The following is a 20,753-nucleotide window of genomic DNA, read 5'->3' on the forward strand; positions in this document are numbered from 1 at the left end:
GAAAGTTGGACGGTAATTTCCGACACAAAAAATGGACCTACACAAATTTTCGACTGTCCAACATTAGTCCTTATCAAGGAATGAACATCCACTGCATCTGTGATGTCACATTATGCAGATAGAATACATGACTTGGTGAGCTGAGTGACAACATAAGTTGGAGAAAGTATATGGCGCCCCCCATCTCTGTTTCTCATTCTTAATGACAAAGATAGGGGTTGGACAGTGGAAAACTTGGGTACGTCCAATTTTCATACAAAATTGCAGTTCAACTTTGATTTCATCTTCAGATTGACCTAAATATTAGTGACCTTTTTGACAACCTTTGACAAGATCAAAGCAGTTTCAATCATCAGATTTTCATTCTCTGTACGTGTAAGTCTTGCACAGGTCACTAAATCACCCAATACGTTGACTACTTATATGACAGATTACAGTTTGATATGTGCAGTCAAAAAGCATTGTACCTCCACATTGGTTTTCCCAACCTACTATATTATGTAGGATCCTAAAGTTATGAGGGAACTGACATTGCACAGATATTAATGTCATTGAACTAAAAGGTAATTTCTGGCCTACGCAGCAAAAATGATGAGTGTCTCTCTGCAACAATTCTTCCTAATACAGGAAGTGCCTCTGAGAGCTAAAAGCAGATTGAAAAGCCATAAAAATGATGGTGAAGAAATGAGGGTTATGAATTCACGTGTGGCAGCCAATCGTTATACATGTATAAAGGACGCGTGAGGACACTTTCACGTGTGTGTCATGTCATACGCACAGCCCCGGATACATGTGTCAACATCAGTGCCATGCTGTTAAGCGTCTGTCAGACGGGTTCTTTTGTGATCCGAAGCACGACTTACTGGTAATGGATTCTTATGAAACCTATGTGATACTATACTATATATGGAAAGGTGCTGTGAGAGTACGTTTCAGCACCATCATGCGTGAAGTTCGCTGGCTTTGATCTCATGTTATGTTATCTTTTTGCTTCCCTGCAGACAAAAGACCTGATCGCAATGCTGGAAAAGGTCCAGGTGAGTCCTTGTGGCAGCTTATGTATGTTTGCATTTGAATTCTTAATCTCATATTCTCTCAGAAGACCATATCTTGCATGTTCGGATGAAATTGCAACTCTGCATACTTTCTTTTTCTTTCTTGGAATCTGTTTTCTTAAATGGACTTAGTTGTAATTGTTCCTTATAATTTTCTGTTTTAGAGCGACCGTCTGGATGAGCAACGTTGCACTCTGCCTGAGGCCTGCAAACCTCGTGACAACCGGGTAAGTCTCAGAAAAACTGGTACAAATCACTTTTATTTTATGTACTGTGGCTGTTTTATTTACTCACTCACACATAAATGGTACGGAGTCTTACTTCAAGTAACAATCCATTGGATACAACTCATGAAGACTAAATCAGTACACTGAATCTGTCGATGAAACCTCCAATCCTTATCTAATGGAGATGCTGACTTCGGTTTTTTCCCCTCCATTTTCAACACAACATTGCATCATTGATTTTCCCTAACACTACCAATCAGTACGTGTTCATGATGTAGCTCTCTTTGCCCAACAGGCATGTAGTCAGGCAAGGCGATGTTCAGTGCAATGTTAGCACATCTGTGTGCAAACCCACTTCGTGCCCTAGCTGTAAGCCTACCTATTAGGGAAGCAACTCTATGCAATTTCTTTGGTTGTTCACAAGGATTTGACACACTCCAATAGTCATGTTTTCTGTGCGGTAAGATGTGTGATGAAAGCAGTGGAAAATAAATTACATTCTAGACTAGTAGTCACTTTATATGAGGCCAAAGAGAAACGGATTATTTCAAAATGTTCCTACTAAAATCACCGTAACACCACTGCTTCCAACGACACAGAAATCCTCTGCAGTTTTCTGCCGGGGCAGCTTTCTGTGACCAGTGAGACAGAAATGAGCTGATAAACAAGTCATGTCTGTGCCTCCAAGGACTATTACTTAGCCTCTATGCTAGCTGATTTCACACTGAGATGGGCACCACTGATCAAAGGCCAACTTAAGTAGTTTTGACATGTAGTAAGGAAAGTTTCAAAAGGCTGAAAGGCAGATAACAGCAAAGTGATGCACTGTCCACCCTGCATTGATTCACTTTCAGGTTTGACTTACTCACAGTGAGCATTATGAAGAAGCATGATTGTAAACAATTAGTATACATTTTAGATTTTAAAAAGCAAATTCAACACGACATTCATGCATTCTGATCTAGCCTCAGCTCACGAGCAAAGACTCACAGGCACAACAGAAATGTCTTAACATTTGACTTCCTAGCATTAAAAGCAGAATAGCCCACCCACAGTACGTGTGACATGCAAAACATAGGACCCAAAATAATGATCCATCAAAATCTTGGTCTTTAGTAGTATAAAGGCTGGAATAATGATGACAGTATCCTGTGTGCAGTAGCAAGAAGCTTGTCTTATACATGACTGATGTCTGACTCTGGCTTTGTGAGGAAGCAGTTTCTGTGAAGTATTAGGTCAGGGTTTGTTCGCACACAGAAGATAAGAGGTGAAAGAAAGATGACTGCTCCCATCTTTGACTTTGTTATTTCTACCCATCGGTCTGTTACAAAATGAAAAGGCATATTTGGCACCCCCCAGAGGCACGTGTCACATAACGCCAGCCATGTTCCATCAGCAATGGTTAGAGCAGGGATCGGTGGAAAATAACCATCTTGGCTCCCAACCAAAATGCAAGCCCAGCAACCAAATTTAAAGCCTCCCTGTTAATTAGGCTGGAGCAGAGGTTAACAGGGAGTGTGCCCACCGGCGAAATTGCCTCGTGCCGGGGCATTGCACATGCCTCATCCATACTAAGCAGAGTCCTCATCAGGAAGCCCAGGGAGTTTGTGGTCCCAATCACTGATCACGCTACCAACTTCAAAAGGCTTTCCAGCTCCAAGTGTGTTTTTACGTGTCCTCATGTGAACCGTTCATGGCAAAAGACATCATTATGGTGACCTCAAAGTCTTTAAAATCTTTGTAGGGCCTGCTGAGAGAGTCTGCATTATTTTTGAACCACTGCTCGAGAGGAAATCCATCGTCCTCTTGGTACAAGCTTCAAAGGGTTTTCGAGCTTTGACGGTGTCCCCATGTTGACCTTTTCATGGCAAAGAACCACCATAACCGGGCCCCCAAACTCTGTAGAGTTTGTGGGGCAGAAGGAGAGGAAAAAGAATTTAAAATTGGTTGCTTTATTAAAGTACTGGCAAATTCAAAAGTATTTCAAACTCTAAATGATTCAATATGTGTCCTAACACTGCAAAGGACGTATTAATTATGATGGTGGCCTCGCTGTATTTTGGTGTACATGTAGGGTACAGTCTCGTCATACATCTTTAATTTCTGTTCGTATAATTTACAATACTTGTTTTTGGTCTTCTCCAGGACTCTCCCAGCCCCAGTTGCAGACCGTCCTACAGACTTCTCCAACAGGTGAGCACTCTTCTGTACATCTACTTTACATCTGGTACAAAGAAATCAGAGTCCGGATGGCCGCCTTGCCACCCTCATATTCAATCGGAAATGAGTGGGAAAACCTACCCTTCCAATCCCCTGTAGGAGTATAGATAGGCTCTTTGGTTTGCTGGTGTTAACTCCATTAGTTTCAGGGCAGAAAAGTCTGCAGGTTATCTTGTACATGCAGAATGTGGACTCCGAGGTAAACATGTAGATTTTGTTATCAGCTGTTCTAGTACATCCCAGGGTAATTGGATTTTGTGCAGCAGGGCCGTATCTCTCAAGTGCATCTAGGACCTCTGGGCAAGAGGGAATTATTTCCACTAAGGAACTTTGCTGTTAGTTCGTCAATGTCAAGGTGGCTGAAGTTGATATGATTCGTGGGAGTAGAAAAGTTCTTTACCTGTTTTAGTACCAGAAACATGCAAATGTGGTCAAACTTGACTATAGTCTGGCTATAGTCTGACCAATTTTGGAAAGTGAAAGTGAAAACTACTTACAATGACTACTGACCAATGAAATCTGGTCTGTGATGACACAGTAGACAGGAATTCTTAATGCTTGTGTCAACAGGAAAAATTACAAGAAGTGGTCACATTGGCCAGGTGCTCCTTACATGTGTGTAGAAGTTTGCACAGGTTTGACTATAGAAGAATAGAATAGCAAGAATTTGAAAACGAATTTTGTCCATGTTGGTACAGGTCATCAAAGGCGAGGGCCCATACCCGATGATTGTGGCCCCGGCCAATGGCAGATACTGGGTGGACGGAAATGACCCGGATACACTGACGGACAGCCAGGGGCGACCCATCCTCCCCTCCTGTCCTGCCAAGTACAAGCTAGAGGCAGATGACACTGCAAAGTGCTACAGAAGACACTTCCTGGGCAAGGTAGGAAAACACACAAGATCTAGTACAATGTACTTGTTTTTGTTGTTCATTTTTCACTGTATCACTATAGATGCATTACGGTAACTTTCACAGTAGTTTTTATTTCTGGGTGGGAGGGAAAACTGTATTTTAAGTGTTTTCAGTTTGCAGTTGAAACAATTTTGTAGTACAGTAGGATTACCAAACACTTGTTTGTGTTAAGATTTTGCCCTCACCTCTTACTGTAAACATTTTAAGATTTCTTAACGCACCTTACTTTCACTGTGGGAAGCAGAGATGAACTTCCTTTGTTTTTCCCATTTGTAGGAACACATGAATTTCTTTGCCTGGGATGAGAACCTGGGACATCTGGTTCTGTCTGTCAAGCCAGAGACCATCTCCTCACAGGAACACCTGAGACTCATTCTCAGGTAGGTTCAAGACAATCCTGTCCTTAGTGCTGAAACTGTGGTTATGATTCATAGCACAACATAATAGTTAAGTCTGTATTTTATACATATGTTACTGTTTAGCATGCATTGTACTATGAAATTATTCTAGCTTCAGCCAGAAATGAAAGGCTTTGATGACAAATTGTAACTGTAATTTCCAATAGAAACAAAGATTGTAACTTGAAATTTTTGACTACACCTAAGTATCTATCATGGAATGAATCAATCAACTTGTTTCTGTTGCAAATTTGTTAAAATTCACCTTCAGATTGAATTACTGACACACATGAGACAGCTAAGAAAGTAAGAGTTGGTGTTTCATTTTGCCTTCATTCTGCACCCCCCAGACGACACACAGGCACCATCCATGAGATTGTCCCATCCTCCTGCCTGGCGGAGTTTCCCGGCCCGGCCAGAATGGCCAAGCTGGTGTGTGAGGATGTCTCTGTGGAGAGATTCCACCCTGTCCTCTTTCCTAAGGTAAGGAAAACAATATATTTCATCACAACATTTCATCTTGACTTGAAAGTGCCTTTTTGATACAGATTTAAATGCAGCTTAATGTTCCTAGCTGATAGTCATGATATACTGTAAATGCAGTCATGTTTGCCGGGATTTAATTTTGTGGTAGCTGGGATATGGAGTGTTTGCGGAGGTTTTAAGTTTTCGGAAGTGTGGTCTCATACTGTAATTGGAAAATGTGTGCAGTGGTTTTAAGTTTACAGTGAAGTAGCCACCATGAAAACCACATACATTAAACCACTACAAATATTTCTGTATTTAAAGTAGAATTTAAGGTAGAATCAAGTAAAATGATATGAAAGAAAGACTCCATACATGTATACTGATCATCGGAATTTCTCTTCCTCATCCCACCTAGGGTTCGGAACTGCTAGTGACGTACGACGAGCATGTCCTGACCAATCAGTACAAGTTTGGGGTGGTGTACCAGAAGTTTGGGCAGGTGAAAGAGGAGGACATGTTCTGCAACAGGCAGGAGAGCCCGGCCTTCCAGGAGTTCCTGGGCCTCCTAGGGGAGCAGGTGGAACTGCAGGACTTCGAGGGTTACCGGGGAGGACTGGACACGCAGCATGGCCAGACCGGCAAGACTTCTGTGTACACCAAGTTCAAGGACAGGTGAGTTGTCTTATTTATCTTTATCACATGCTGTTGGAAACAATAGCCACTGATGGTTTCTTAGCAAAGCGATGATTGAAATGATAGTATTTTTCTGAAATAGTTGTCTATCAAAGTCTCTCGACATCCCAAAGTTATGTCAGCCATATTGTAATATGTAATATAAAGCAGGTACAGAACTTGGAGGACTTCTAACAGTGATACTTTGAAGTGGTTCTTTATCTTGAAAAATAAGGTTAACTTTATAAAATAAGTGCTTCTTTTTCTGTTTCCTGTTGATATGCCTTCATACATGACAATTTAATAATAAAAAATGCAGCCTCTATAACAACAGATGAAGCTGTTTGCGAATTTGTACTCTTAGAAACTTGAAAAAGAAAAGGCAACATCATTCTTAGAAACTTGAAAAAGAAAAGGCAACATCATTCTTAGAAACTTGAAAAAGAAAAGGCAACATCATTCTTATAAACTTGAAAAAGAAAAGGTAACATCATTCTTAGAAACTTGAAAAAGAAAAGGCAACATCATGTCATCTCATGATTCCATCTTGTTGTCCCACAGGGAGGTTATGTTCCATGTGTCCACCAAGCTGCCCTACACGGAGGGGGACAGCCAGCAGCTGCAGAGGAAGAGACACATCGGGAACGACATTGTCTGTATCATCTTCCAGGAGGAGAACACGCCGTTCACCCCGGACATGATCGCCTCACACTTCCTCCACGCCTTCATCGTGGTTCAGCCTCTCAACGCCTGCTCAGAGAACACACATTACAAGGTACTGTAAATTCTCTTACTTCTGCGATGTTTTTTTTTTTTTAAATTTCGTGGTAAGGGGGTTCTGCATTGTCACTGTTTTGAATTTGAGGTTGAAGCAATTCTGTTTTACAATAGTAATACATTGGAAAATAATGCATTTATGCAATGTCATGTATTTATGGTGAAAAGGTCACAGAGAAAAAAAATGTGCTCAACATGAAATACAATTACTGTATAACTTTCAAAATTTACAGTATGGCACAGTTGCACCTTAGGGCCCAGTCACTTTGGTCATATTATAATACAAGTTTATTGCAAATTCTTGCCCGTTTTCTAATTGCAGGAAACATACAAGGTTCAAATAGTGTAAAATACAATATCACAAGTGTCTACTCTACATGTAGTCTCAAAATAAAGTCTCAAAGTCTAAAACTAGTAAAAGCTAACTCTAGATCCTGGGTTATTGGGTTCGACTCCTTTTTTGAAGACAGTATAATAGATTTATGACAATGATTCATCCATCTTGTGATGGAAAATGTTGCCAATTAGAGTCTTGTCAACAGTTGTTCTATCATAGTCAAGATACTTTTAGAAAATGCCACAAACTATGCTGTGTCTGACTTTATATAATAGTTACAGCACCCACGGGGACATGTTATATAAGTGTGTTTTTATCCTAAGGTTCTGAAAATCGTGAGCTGCAGCATCATTAATTTCGTAATGGAGTAGAGCAAACCTTTTTACATAAGCCATGGGGCTCTACTTAAAAGTCAGACTGCCCTTATGTTACTTCTATATCAGCTGTAGCATTTAATGCCACCAAAGTCTTGCCACTGCACACATAAAGGTTAAAAGCAGTCATTATCAATATTGAGATGAAACATGTCATGCTTTGTCACGACTTGCATTTTTGGCCAAGCACACAAGATTACCCCCACCATTATCGATAAGTGTGTTGGGTCTTTTACGTGCAGAGATTCGGTGCTTGAAGCTAAAGGTTACACTGGGCTGCAGGCTTTGCATCCTCTGAAATGACAAATGGCGAATAAAACATAATTTTCTTGATGAAGGAAATAACAATATCCATTGTGTATAATGTTATAGGTCTCTGTAGCAGCACGTGATGATGTACCGTTCTTCGGGCCGACCCTCCCGAATCCCGCAGTCTTCAGGAAGGGACCGGCCTTCCGCGAGTTCCTCCTCAGTAAACTCATCAATGCAGAGATCGCATCTTACAAGGCTGAGAGATTCGCAAGGCTGGAGGTGGGTCTTTCTTTGGTGGCAAATTTTAATGATATGGAGAAGATAGTTATAAATATAGTCTGACTTCACAAAGGGAATGATAAGAAATTGTACTGTCAAAAGATGTGTAACCAAACTGAACCATAGGACAACATTATAGTAACATAAAGGAAATAGGTTTGTTGTTGCAGTGTGGTCATATTCACTCAAACTGCGTTTTCCTTCCAGGAGAGAACAAGATCAGCACTCCTTGAGTCTCTGTACTCCGAACTGAACGCCAAGAACTTGCAGATGAGTGGTCGCATGGACGCACCGTCGCCAGATGCCAAGAGTGAAAGCGGTAGCTTCTTCGACACATTCCGAAAGGTCATACGGGGTCGGAGCCAGTCTTGGGACATTGCCTCCATTCAGAACGGCAGACGTGAGAAGGACGCTCTACCGCACAGTTACAGTGAGGGCAAGACAGCGGGAATTGTAAGTATTTCTTAACAAGTGTTCCAATTTTCACATTCAAGTGTTGTATTGATTTTTTTCAAGTGTTACACATTTTACAAGTGTTGTATTAAATTTTTTCAAACATAGTTTCATACACATGCACAATGTATGTAGTCAATGCTGTAGCTTAAGTTTCTGTTGTGATTCTTTTTATCTTCGGAACAAAAATGGTTCATGCACTTAAAGCGAAACCCCATGAAACAGGCTTCTTCCCTTCTTGTTTAGAAATAGTGTGTACCAATCTTTCATGACATTTAAGGCATTTCTTTTCTAAATTCCTTCTTGGCATTGTGTTACAGTCATCCATCCTAGGCAGAAAAGGCTCCAGTAAGCGGACTGGTCAGAAGAAGTACAACAGAAGATCAGAGGCAGACAACAAACATCCCATCCTGCCGCCGCTAAAGAACCGCAACGACTCTGGGGTCGTGTCCTCGACCGCCGGGTCTAACTGGTCATCTCCACGGAGCTCGCCTGACGTGTCACCTGTCAAGTCACATCGGTCAGGAAATGTCATGTAAGTCAGCTTCAGATTACAGCTCAGATGAATATATAACAGGGTTCTTGCCAGGAATTTATTTTAGCATAATGGTAATACCAACTGAAGGTAGTGAAGGAATCAGATGGGATGGTATGGAGATTTCACAAATATAAACACTTCGCATGCATGGTAAGGGCACTCGTAAGGGGACTTACTGTAAATCTGTTATAACATCACATGTAATTTGAAGGACTTTTAGGACAAAAGAAGTTAAGTAAAAACTGTGTGGATATATATAGTGTGGATGGTGACTTCGGACTTGTGAGGTTGATGTATTATAAAGCCATTTGACTCTCCTATGTGGAATTCTAGAAGGATGCTTGCTTGCAAGAAGGATAAATATACATATTTCTCTATTCTGGGACTTATTTTTATACCCAAGCCCCCTATATGCATTAACATAATCTATGCTATCACCTGGGGTAAAAAAAACAAAAGAATTCCACCTGGCTTTGGCGCGCGGGCCAGGTGTGGCATTCGGAATATCTTTCTATTATCTCCTAGCTACATTTTGTCCTTAATGGAATGAACAGATTGTTAAAGACTGGAGTTTTAAAACTGAATTATCCTTTCTGTCCCCGCAGGCAGCAGAGTGCAGAGGAGGGTTCATCGTCGTCCCTGTCCAACTCCTGCAGCAGTATCATCAGCCTGGGCGAGCTGAACGAGGAGAGGGAGGATTCGGACACTGGGATGGAGAGCATGTCGTCAGGAGACTCTCCCAACAGTGTGAAACAGGAGAACTTTACCTGCAGTAACTGTATGGAGGATGGGGGCGCCGCAGCTAGTAATGGTGAGCATTTCTGAAAGTTCTTCTGTGTTGGTAGAAGTCACTCTGGAAAAGTTGAACTGTAATTTCCACAACTTATGATCCACTGCTCACCAAGTCAATAATGGTGAGCATTCGCATTACTGTTAAGACTACCGTTATTTTGTTGTTGGACTGGTCCGAAAAATGGCCCTAATAAAAATCAGTGAACCAGACTGTAGAGATTGAACAGATTATATCGTCAGGGTTTTAGACTTCTGGCAATTTGCTAGTCCAATAAGATAATAAGAGCAAAGTAGAGCAGAGATGGACGGCAGCTATTTCTTCTACATACTGCGTCTTCTATCCATGGTAGCTGTCCTCTATATCTCCTTAGTGTATATGGTTACTAAGTGCCCTCTGTCTTTTTTTAACAGAACTGCAGAGGCAAGTGGCCATGCTGAATTCTGACATCAACAGATTGAAGATCGAGAAGCTGGAACTCCTGCGGCAGAACGTGGTGATCCAACGCGAAGTCAAGAAGTTGAAAGAGAAAGAGATGAGACAGGGCGCTGAGCTGTCGTCAGCAAACCGGGAACTTCGGCGACTCAGAAATCTTTCACTGGAGCAGTCCCACCGACAGAACACAGGAAACGACAACTTTGTCTGAATCGCACCGTCTTATGTAAATACAGGTGCAGTTGTGGATATTGTTCGACGTGTCATGTTTTCTTGTATGCTGGTAATACAGAAGAATTTGCAGTGCAGATCTAGATATGACAGAATTGTTGTCCATTCTGATGTATTGTGCTAAAGTGTGCAAGGACTTTTAATGTTGATGTGCTGCAGTGCAAGTACTATGGTTATATCTGTAACATTGCCTTTCAAACGATTTTGTACGGAAAATGTCGAGTTACAGTGATAAGGACAAAAGTTTCCCATTTTGCCTAATCTCACAAAAAGACTTTCTGTTTTTTGCATCTTTCATTTTGAGTTTTCATTTAATTTTTGTAAACAAAGGTGTCGATGCATAGACACCAGAATTTGTGGAAAATCTGAGAAATAACTTCTCTACTGTCTCAGTGTCAAGATAAATTGTATTAGAATCTCAGTTTCCTTGTGCCATAGAACACCTATTTAACCTGAAACTGCCTCATACCATTATGATATTGAGGCTGGAGCCATGTGTATATAGTATATATGTCATGTAAATTTTGTACCATTTTGTGCGCTGTGATCCACTCTACATGTACGTAGTATTTTGGGCAGAAGAATTTGTACAGTTAGACATCATCGTTTTTGGTACCACAAAGATATGTTTACATTAACCAAGATACATGTTTACCCCCTAAAATTAGTACTCTATGTATTGACAATACAGACTCTACCTGATTATTACTGTAACAGTAGTTATATGTGTATGAGATTTCATATTGTATAAAGATAAATGAAAGTTTTTGTGCCAATTATGAGGCTCAAGAGTTTTTTGCTGCAGGAGAAAATTGTTGTTTCATATTGAGAGAACTAAATAAGTGTCAGATCAGCAGACAGGAGTATTTATTGTATGTACTGATTCAGGAAAGATTGTTGTAATTGTTCAAGATGTTACAAGAAATTCAGATGAAGGCGACTTTGTCAATAATTGAACATTTAAGATAGTCTACCCAAGGTTGGACTGATGTATTTTAGATGTATGATTTTATCTCTTCTGAAGGGACAGTTGTTGCAAAGTTTTAAATATAGTCACAAGAGGAGATACATTTCAACTCCCATGTTTCCCCCCATGTAAAACTGATGTTTGCCATTTTGGTGGAATCATGGAATGCCAGCTAGCAGTTTGGAAGAGTACTGCAGACATGTGTGTAAAATGGTTTTTATCAATAGTGAATGATTATTTTTAAGTCCTCACAAACGTAAGCAAACACCATATTATGTTACAAGTACATGTAGTTTGTTTTTGTTTATTTGGAAGATAATTTATACTTCCATATTTAACACACGTGTCCAGTGGTATGTATGATACATAGATGCTTGGCTCAGCATTTTGTAATAAGACCAACAATAGACTTTTAACTGTTACAGTTTTGATTTTATCTTCAACATGCTGGGTTACCCCACTTGTTGTGTGTACTGTGAATTTCTAACATTTTAAAAGTCCACTTTTCTGGTTTTTACCTAAGGTATAATGTGGGCAGACTTGTCCATGGTGTTGCCTGTTTGTATTGATAATGTTTAATAGAATAAACAGTTTTAACAATAATGCAGGAGTTTGTAGTTTTTCGTTGTATCTTGTAAAATGTTACAACTGACAGAAAAGTTGTGAAGAGCGAGAAAATTTGTTATGCTTAAAATGCAACAAGACGCATTGTGGGTGAGATGTCAAAGATAAAAGCCCCTAACTTGTAAACAGTTCTTGTTTAGACCATGCTTGAGACAATTGTCCAGACAAGTTTTATTTCTTTCTTAGAGGCCACCAACTTATCACCCATAATGCATCTCATTGAAACACTTTAAATGAGAATTCAGCAACCACATACCTTCTTCTCTTCCCTGTCCCATAGCTCGGTAGCAGTGGGGGCAGTCTGTCTGTCCACAAAGGTTCTCCAGTTCTGATGGTCAGCCAGTTCATACCCCAGTTCAGAGTTATATATAGGCTACTTTATTTTTATTACAAAAAACACTCTTTACTAGGCCGTTAAGGTTTCAAAAGATGAAAATAAAATTTTGGCCAAATAAGTTTTACCTACATTGGCTACTGAATTTGTGTAACAAAGCCTGGCCCTGTACTTTAAACTAAAGAGGGACACTTCAAGGCATGTTGGTTGTGTTGGATGGACAGTTTATTGATATTTTGCTATATTTACTGTGATGTGTAATGTGAGGACGAAGAGTAGGATTGCTTGAAATTACAATCGCTGCCCTCCTCCCACGGCTAGATTAACGGCATGAAAACATACCAGAAGATTGATTAACTTGTCGCTGCAACATGCGATCTTTGTGAGCTCAAACTTACAAGGTTTTAAGTCGTATACTTTACTGGTTTTGAAAAGCACTCAAAAGAATTTGCATACCAGGGTTAGTTTTTGACTGACAGATGGGTTCTGAAAAGTGTTGGATTAAAGTTGCGTCGGATTAAAGTTCAGTGCCGTTATAGCGATGAGAAGCAGAACTCCAGTTAGAAGCTCCGACGAAGGTGTCTGAGAGACATCGAAACGTAAGCTATGTAAGTACCCACTGGTTGTGTAACAAGAATTCTCCTTCATCCTAAAAGTTACCCAGTTTGGTGGTTCTAGTTGAAGTGAGGGTGGTTCCAGTTAGAGAGGTTCTGGCGACTGTGACTCCTTGCCCAAAAATATAATCCCTTTGATGAAATGGTTGACAAATTAAAGCAGACTTTGTTTTTACCAGAAAACTTTTGTACACTGTTGTAATTAGTTTTTCAGTTTGTTTTACGTCTGATTTTAGTCTCGCAATTAAAGAAAACAGAAAGGGAAACTTGACTGCAAATGTTTTACGTAGAGAAATATCAACCAATTTAGGGGGGAAATGTTGTTTGCGGAGGAAATGTTACACACTTACAAACGCGAAAACACTGATTTCTGGGGCTTGTGTGCATAAATAAAGACAGAACAAGGAATTAATCTTTTCATTCGAAGCCCCCATACGAGTTTTCCGACTTTCCCCATTCCCAGAAAGCCGAACTCCCTGTTTTGGAAAGTGTAGAATTAGGCTCTTAAGGGGATAACTTTTAACGTTAATTGTGTGACGTAAAATGTTAAGTTTTTTACTATATCTGTCCATCGTCGATGAAAGACATCCAAGATACGCCAATTGAAAGAGGTTGGAGTTCGCCACATGCTAAAATGTTTGGCACCGACTCGGAAAGGGTACAGTGCTGCTACAGTACAGTCTCACATTGTCATTTTGAGCCTTCGTACTGAAACGAACTTTAATGTAACCTTCAACCTCAAGAGGCAAAACCCAGGTCAACGTCCTCGAGATCACGTTTGCTATTTCCGGTCAAAGTTGAAAGCAGGGAAAGCCGGTACCCGGCACGAAAACGTCTAAATCCAAATAGTGGGTTTTGAAGCTGATACTCACATGATTGTCACCTGTATAGCAGAATAGAATTTCCATTGAGTTCACAGTTTGTAACGCTCTGTCCAACATGTCGTCTGCCCAACTGACCAGACTTGTGCATAACGGAGTGCTGTATCCTGGTGCCGTCACCAGAGAAATCCTCGAGGCCATGAAAACCTTCCAGACTCGGGATGACGATATCGTCATTGCTAGCTACGCCAAGACAGGTGAGAAGTAGAAAGTTTAATTTTAGACAGAACATGACATAGCGATCGTTGTAGTGAAAAATGTAACGTCAATGTTATAGCGTTAATAAAGTATTGTAGGGTGACTTTCCGCTAACGAGTTATTGTCATGATCTTCATGATATTTTAATTCTGAGTCTGATATAGCTTTGTATCTTCCACTTGGTTATTTCTATGTTGTAGATGATGATGGTAGGGACTAAGAAAAATTTCAATGAATGAACAGTTGTAACCAAGGCTCTGTTATATAAAGTCCTTGTTGTAACGGGCCCATTAGCCTGTTTCATGATGTTACATACGAAATCTTTATTGACACAGCAAATAAAAGTACAACGACTTTCGTAAGGTCTAATATAACTACGGTACATACAGTACATATTAAACAAACAAGTGTATATTAATGCATTGCCTACAATAGGCCCTATAGCTACATATATGAAAATCTATAGATATGAACTATTCGGCGACCTCATACGTCCATGAAATATTTAGAGCTTATGTTAGTTTTATGCAAATGACATACTCATTGCATGCTTTATGCATGGTGATGTTCATCATACACGGCATGTCATAAGTATAAAATTACCATCATTAAGTGGTTTTGCATATTTGCATATATTATGCAAATCAGTTCCTCATTTGCTTATTTGGTAATATTAAAGTCAACATGTTGAGTTGGTAAGGGTTCTCTAAATGCGCCACCTTACGCCGTATACGTGAACTGCAGGCACGAACTGGACCCTTGAGATCGTGACACAGATACTGCAGGCCGCGGGGCGGACAGCCGCCAGCTCTGACGACCACATCATCGGCAAGCTGGAGTTCCACTATCCCGAGAACCCCCACCCCTCACACGTGCTACTGGAGGACGCCCCCTCCCCACGGGTCATTCTCACCCACCTCACCCCCAGGACGGCACCCCCCGGGATAACCAACCCACGGGGCAAGGTATAGGAGGATAATTATTAAAAAAATAGATATAATCGCGCTTTTTTCAAAGCTGTAAGTAATGTTGTAATTTGACCGTTGAGTCCTGAAATTCGCAGTGAAATATATAGACCGATTCTGACTGTCCGTCACAATAGGCAGTTCAACCAATGAGAGAATGGCTGCATGTTCGTCAAGTGTATATATATGTGCATTAAATGTTTTATTTTGCATTTCCGCGTCTTGATGGGGGGGGGGGGGGAGGAGGCTACGGAATCAGTATATTTGTCATGAAATCAAAGTCTTTTAGGCAAAAACGAACCCGCGTCCCCAGACTTCGGACTGGCTCAAAATGAGCGGATTTCTATGACGCGGGTTCGAATCCGCGTAGGAGAATGAGTTTATGCAAAAGTAATTGTTCCTCATTGGCATTGTGAGGGACGTGCGCCCGATTGAATGCTTAACACCCAAGTCGCTAGTAACAACTAACAATAACAGTTTGTCATAATTTATTCCAGGAGAAGATTCTGGTAGTGATGAGGAACCCAAAGGACGTGGCGGTCTCCTTCTATCACTTCACCTTGAAGCGGCGAGGAAAGAATGCTGGCGAACTTTCATGGCCTAAATTCTGCCAAGACTTTCTTGATGGGAAAGGTAAGACACTCTGCTATTGACGTTTCTTTGGGATCATCAGACCAAGGAACCTATTCCCCTCTCAGAGACCAGTAGAAAACGTCACGATTTTCCTTCCTAGCATCTGCTTGGAGATCAATTTGTCTTAGCGGTTCCGCCCTGAACTGCAACCTGTAAATGTCGTTATATTTACGAGTATCAACGTACACAACACAAATCGCGCGGTAGCTTTGTTTATGACTCTTATACTTTCCCTATATAGTATATGGAGCATTTCAAAGGTCTTAAGTCAATGTTCTGTCTTTCTAGAGATCCACGGCAGCTTCTTTGATCACGTGCTGTCCTGGTGGCAGAAGCGCGACGACCCCCACTTCATCTTCCTCAAGTTTGAGGACATGAAAAAGGTTATTACTTCTGCTTAGAGACCATTTTCGATACAAATTTGAAATAGCCGTAGATGCTACAAAAAGGGAACACAGATGCGTTACAACTATTTTAATGATGTACATGTATTGTAAATACTACTAGTGGTACTAAAACATTCTTGGTGTCAGGTATTTAATGAGTTTAACGGGGGCTTCTCGTTCTTTCGATCAGGACATCAACAGCGAGGTGAAAAAAATCGCAAAGTTCCTGGAAGCTGAACTAGACTCCGCCACCATCGCGGACATCGCGGAAAGATGTACATTCGAGGGTATGAAGGCAACCCTGGACAACTCCCGGTATGCCGACAGGAGGGTCATGGCTAGGAAAGGTTTGTTACGTCATCCCAAATGATGCTTCATTTTCTCCACATTTACACATAGCCTAGAAGACAAAACTTTTGCTGTAGCATATATGATGATAGCGATACTAAAGCCATGTTGATTTAATTATATGATGACATCCAAAAAGTTTGAATTTTCAAACTGTAAAGCATACCAAGCGGCTGCCAAATGTATGACATAGCTTAAAAAATATAGGAAAACGTATGCTGATGTCATAGAATGACGAAGTCAAGTCCAATGTAAAAGGAGGCGATGTGACAGACCAAAAATGAAAAAAAAAACTATTGTCCGAAATACCATACTGTGTGTTCAGCCATTTGTTCTGCCTTCCTGACCACTTAGATTTTATAAAGAAGGCAACTTTGGATTTTTTCCCGACGTTGGTATCAGTTTTGCGGTTCCGAAAGGATGTCGTCAATAAAATAAAATCAACATGTTCTAAGATGAACTTAAGTATAAAACAAACACGTTCGCTACTCAGTTGTATATCTGCTTTCTATTTTTCATGCAGACAAATAAGTTATAACATATCGTTTATGTAGGAATTGTCGGTGACTGGAAGAACTACTTCACGGATGAACAAAACCAAGCCTTCGATGCCGTGTACGAGGAGAGACTGAAAGGGACTGGTCTGGAGTTTGAATTTGAATAGATTACGTTTCCAAACGATCTTTACATAACTAGGAATGTATTTGTTACGATGCACGGAAAAGGTCGGTGGATGATGATAATGTTATGTCTAGGGATGAACTTTGTTGAATCCCTCACATCACAAGGTCAGTTTTAAGAAAATAGTTTTGGTAACAAAATAACTAATTAAAGATCAAGCGATGCTGACTGTAGATTCGGTATACGTGTCAAATACACTTTCTGAGATTGTGTATCATCAATTCAAGAAAGCAGGTTGGTATATGAAACGAGCTGTAGAATGCAAAGCGCTACTTGTTTCCTATTCACTCATGATAGAATAGATATTCGTTCTTGTGCCATATACTACAGTACAAACTAAAGAGCCCCTGAGCGATCATTCTAACCTTGTACTGTTGATTATTGGATAATAGAACGTATAAACAGTTTAGATTATCATACAGGGGGGATAAGAAAACTGGCAAAGACACTTGTGTAAGAAAAGCTCGAAGATACAGTTATGCGTTCAGAATATTTTTATTAGAAATCAAACTCAAAAGATACAACGAAAAAGTAAAATTCTCAGTTGTCTCGTGGATGTACACACATATGCAAATTGGATTTGAATGTAAAATACATTTTACACAGTGGTGTGAAACATGACCGCAATTTTCTTCAAAATTTTCACAATTTACTTAACATTTTTTCTTTACACTACAATTTGTTGAGCTTGAGGATTATACAATCGTTCTACAGAGATGATGCAACAATAATTCAACAAACGCCTTACAAATTACAAACACTGAACGCTCTACAGTTTTAGTGGACAATTTTTAAAAATCAAAGCGGACAAAAACGAGCCTTGCAGTTCAGTCACTTCAAAAGTTGACTACATTATTAATTATGTGAGACCTCGCTATCACACGTTTTGAACGTCAACCCTCCCCTACGTTTCACTACACTAAGATTTAGTTATTATCTGTACAAATATAGCTGCCACGGTGAGCCTCTCGTTCCCAAACATTCTATGTACAAATGAACACGTGACCCCGTCGTTCCCAGAGCTAAGCGCGTTCCCCACGGATGCGGCGGGCCAGCTGGATGTCCTTGGGCATGATGGTGACGCGCTTGGCGTGGATGGCGCACAGGTTGGTGTCCTCGAACAGTCCGACCAGGTACGCCTCAGCCGCCTCCTGTAGGGCCAGCACTGCCGAGCTCTGGAACCGCAAGTCTGTCTTAAAGTCCTGCAAGAACAGAAAATTAGTTTCAACAACTGCTGTATCTTTATCTATACAGCCGCTAGTCACCAGTTTAGCAGACACGCAGCTAGTTATATGAACATCTTTTAAGTACGAATATTTGAACACATGAATCCTTGGCTGAAGGGAAGGGCCCGAAAAAGTAAACAAAAGCCATCTGGACGTCAACTGTTATGCAAATCAAAACAATGGTCGAGACACTGACTGTCATTTACGGAGACTTTACCTTTGATATTTTTGACATATTACCTAGAATTCCTGTCGCTGCACATGCGTTCAGGTGGCTTGATTAAAGACGTGGGTCGACAAATATCATTAAGGGTAGTTAACGTATCAAATTAATCCACGAAAATAAAAACAGTTTGCCACTCTACGACAGTTCTAGTAAAGTACGAACATATCAATCCTTTGTTGAAAACTTTGATATGGCGTTGAAAATAATCGGATTAAAACTGAACACTGGATATGTCTAACTCAACTTATGGTCTATGTTGCACTATTATTTCAAAACTTGCATTAACAAATATGAAAGGCTAGTTAATGGATCAAATTGACGAAAAGGGCAACAGCACCTGCGCGATCTCCCGGATGAGGCGCTGGAACGGCAGCTTACGGATCAGCAGCTCGGTGGACTTCTGGTAACGGCGGATCTCGCGCAGCGCCACCGTGCCTGCAGTACCACAACGGTTACGAATAGATGAATACTTACTAAAACTCTTCTGGACAAATAGTTTGTGAAGTCAAGCGACTGATCAAAACGAATCAGTCAAATTATGTGTAGCTACAGCACAGGTTTTGCTCCTTTATACTTGCTTGCAAATGAGTTGTTGAATTAAAATGCCGAAATTATGGACGAATAACATGCATGTGTGGGCATTATAGGGAAGAGAAGCGAGAATGGGTCAGCAAATGTTGGCTAAAGTACGTGTGGATGTATCCGTATTAATTTTTACATCATGAACGGGGCCTTAAATAGTTAATCACTATACAGCATATAACAACCTTTCACATGGATCGCGTTACATACAATGTATCAAACTAAACAAATTGAACGTAAAATACTTGCAAAACCACTGCAGTAAACTCCAGTTTTACATTCGTTTCTTAACATGGTCAACCGGAATCTCTGGGAATGTCAACGACGCTTATAACTATTCCTAAGCGGCTTAATACCGAACAACAGTTTGTCATCCTATTTCAAACACAGTCTCTCACCTGGCCTGTAGCGATGTGGTTTCTTGACGCCGCCGGTGGCCGGAGCGCTCTTCCTCGCGGCTTTGGTGGCCAGCTGCTTACGGGGCGCCTTCCCGCCGGTAGACTTACGGGCCGTCTGTTTGGTACGAGCCATGGTGGTACAGCACAACGAACGAAAAAATTGGGAAGTAAAAAAACAAAAAATCTCCTGCTGACTGAAATGCAAAGGCTCATGACCATACCCGCCATGTGGCTTAAATACTGGGTTTGTGGTCTGTGATTGGTCAAGAGAGTCGGAATTCTGTCTTTTCATTGGCTGGAAAATGGTCACGTGAAAAACAAGCGTGGTTACTTGGCAACGCAGGTGATACTTGTCATGATCACAATCTGTCTGTCACAGAAAGCAGCTGATACAATTATCTTAATTCGTGCAGGTTGTCATCATAACAGAACAAAATGTGTCACCAGTTCTAGTTTAGATCTGAGGAATTTGATGTGGAAATTTTATCAAGATTTCAATTTAAGATTTTTTCTTTAACCATGGAGCTTATCATACAGATACACAAAGATGCCAACACGGTGTGATGCAGGGCTAAGATTTGATAAAGTAATTATTCAGGCGTAGGACTAGCTTGTTTGACGCATTTTCACCTGAGCATGGTTAGTAATGGTAAGCCACATTGATCTAATTTGTGGGTAACATCCAAAAACCGAGGCGATTGGGTGAAAAGAGACAAAACGATACAAAAATCATTGAAATCTACTCTACCAGAACAGACTATTGCCTTACACTGTAGATTTTTCCAAATTTATAACATTTTCGCGTAATCAACTGGAATGCTGTTCGAATCATCATTGGTCATCCGGTATAATCGCCTATCATCAGTTTTACAAACCAGCGGATGCTGCCTGTCTATGACACACTAAACGACAAATCACATCTATACAATTGCACTCTAAACTAAAGCTAACCTAACTGCCGCATCAATAAAACTGATGAAGAGGTAGCCTTCCTCGCACTTGCAGACTCCATCGCTACATTGTTATGTGCTGTATTCGAGCTAAATGCTAGTTTTCATATTGCTACCTGTTTTCTAGCCTGATTAAATTGCCCTTCTAGCAGCCCGCCCAACATCCAACCGCCCCCTGTACAGAGAGGCCAGATGCAGCCCCCGACAGCGCTAGCGGAGTACAAAAATGTATGCGTTAAACAGACTCACGAATTGACTCCCTGCAAGTTATGCAATTTTCAGGTCAGGGATCATATGAAGATCAGTGAGGACACTTG

At 40.7% G+C, this 20,753-nt stretch overlaps 3 protein-coding genes across 7 annotated transcripts in view; 2 read left to right on the forward strand and 1 right to left on the reverse strand.

Annotated features, from left to right (window-relative positions):
• The window catches only part of LOC118430412 (rap1 GTPase-activating protein 1-like), a 124,219-nt gene extending 112,225 nt beyond the window's left edge, over positions 1–11,994 (forward strand). For all 5 annotated transcript variants that reach the window (XM_035841266.1, XM_035841269.1, XM_035841270.1 and 2 more), the window contains 13 exons: positions 1,002–1,037; positions 1,220–1,282; positions 3,428–3,475; positions 4,201–4,389; positions 4,696–4,799; positions 5,168–5,300; positions 5,701–5,957; positions 6,519–6,732; positions 7,818–7,976; positions 8,184–8,429; positions 8,750–8,964; positions 9,573–9,778; positions 10,171–11,994. In XM_035841266.1, coding sequence (XP_035697159.1) covers positions 1,002–1,037; positions 1,220–1,282; positions 3,428–3,475; positions 4,201–4,389; positions 4,696–4,799; positions 5,168–5,300; positions 5,701–5,957; positions 6,519–6,732; positions 7,818–7,976; positions 8,184–8,429; positions 8,750–8,964; positions 9,573–9,778; positions 10,171–10,403 — 2,103 coding nt within the window. In that variant the 3' untranslated portion in view covers positions 10,404–11,994. The remainder of the gene's footprint in view (positions 1–1,001; positions 1,038–1,219; positions 1,283–3,427; positions 3,476–4,200; positions 4,390–4,695; positions 4,800–5,167; positions 5,301–5,700; positions 5,958–6,518; positions 6,733–7,817; positions 7,977–8,183; positions 8,430–8,749; positions 8,965–9,572; positions 9,779–10,170) is intronic.
• Positions 11,995–13,719: 1,725 nt separating this feature from the next.
• Positions 13,720–17,800, forward strand: LOC118430586 (sulfotransferase family cytosolic 1B member 1-like). The gene is made up of 6 exons (XM_035841553.1): positions 13,720–14,040; positions 14,786–15,006; positions 15,504–15,639; positions 15,928–16,022; positions 16,216–16,372; positions 16,928–17,800. The coding sequence occupies exons 1-6, from the start codon at positions 13,902–13,904 to the stop codon at positions 17,035–17,037; spliced, it is 858 nt and encodes a 285-aa protein (XP_035697446.1). The 5' UTR covers positions 13,720–13,901; the 3' UTR covers positions 17,038–17,800.
• On the reverse strand, positions 17,533–19,700 carry LOC118430587 (histone H3-like). Its single transcript, XM_035841554.1, has 3 exons — positions 19,487–19,700; positions 18,844–18,941; positions 17,533–18,256 (listed from the first exon to the last, which is right to left on the reverse strand). The coding sequence occupies exons 1-3, from the start codon at positions 19,617–19,619 to the stop codon at positions 18,077–18,079; spliced, it is 411 nt and encodes a 136-aa protein (XP_035697447.1). The 5' UTR covers positions 19,620–19,700; the 3' UTR covers positions 17,533–18,076.
• Between the last annotated feature and the right edge of the window lie 1,053 nt (positions 19,701–20,753).

This window comes from Branchiostoma floridae, chromosome 14 (genome assembly GCF_000003815.2).
Source record: "Branchiostoma floridae strain S238N-H82 chromosome 14, Bfl_VNyyK, whole genome shotgun sequence".
In the NCBI taxonomy this organism is placed as follows: domain Eukaryota; kingdom Metazoa; phylum Chordata; class Leptocardii; order Amphioxiformes; family Branchiostomatidae; genus Branchiostoma; species Branchiostoma floridae.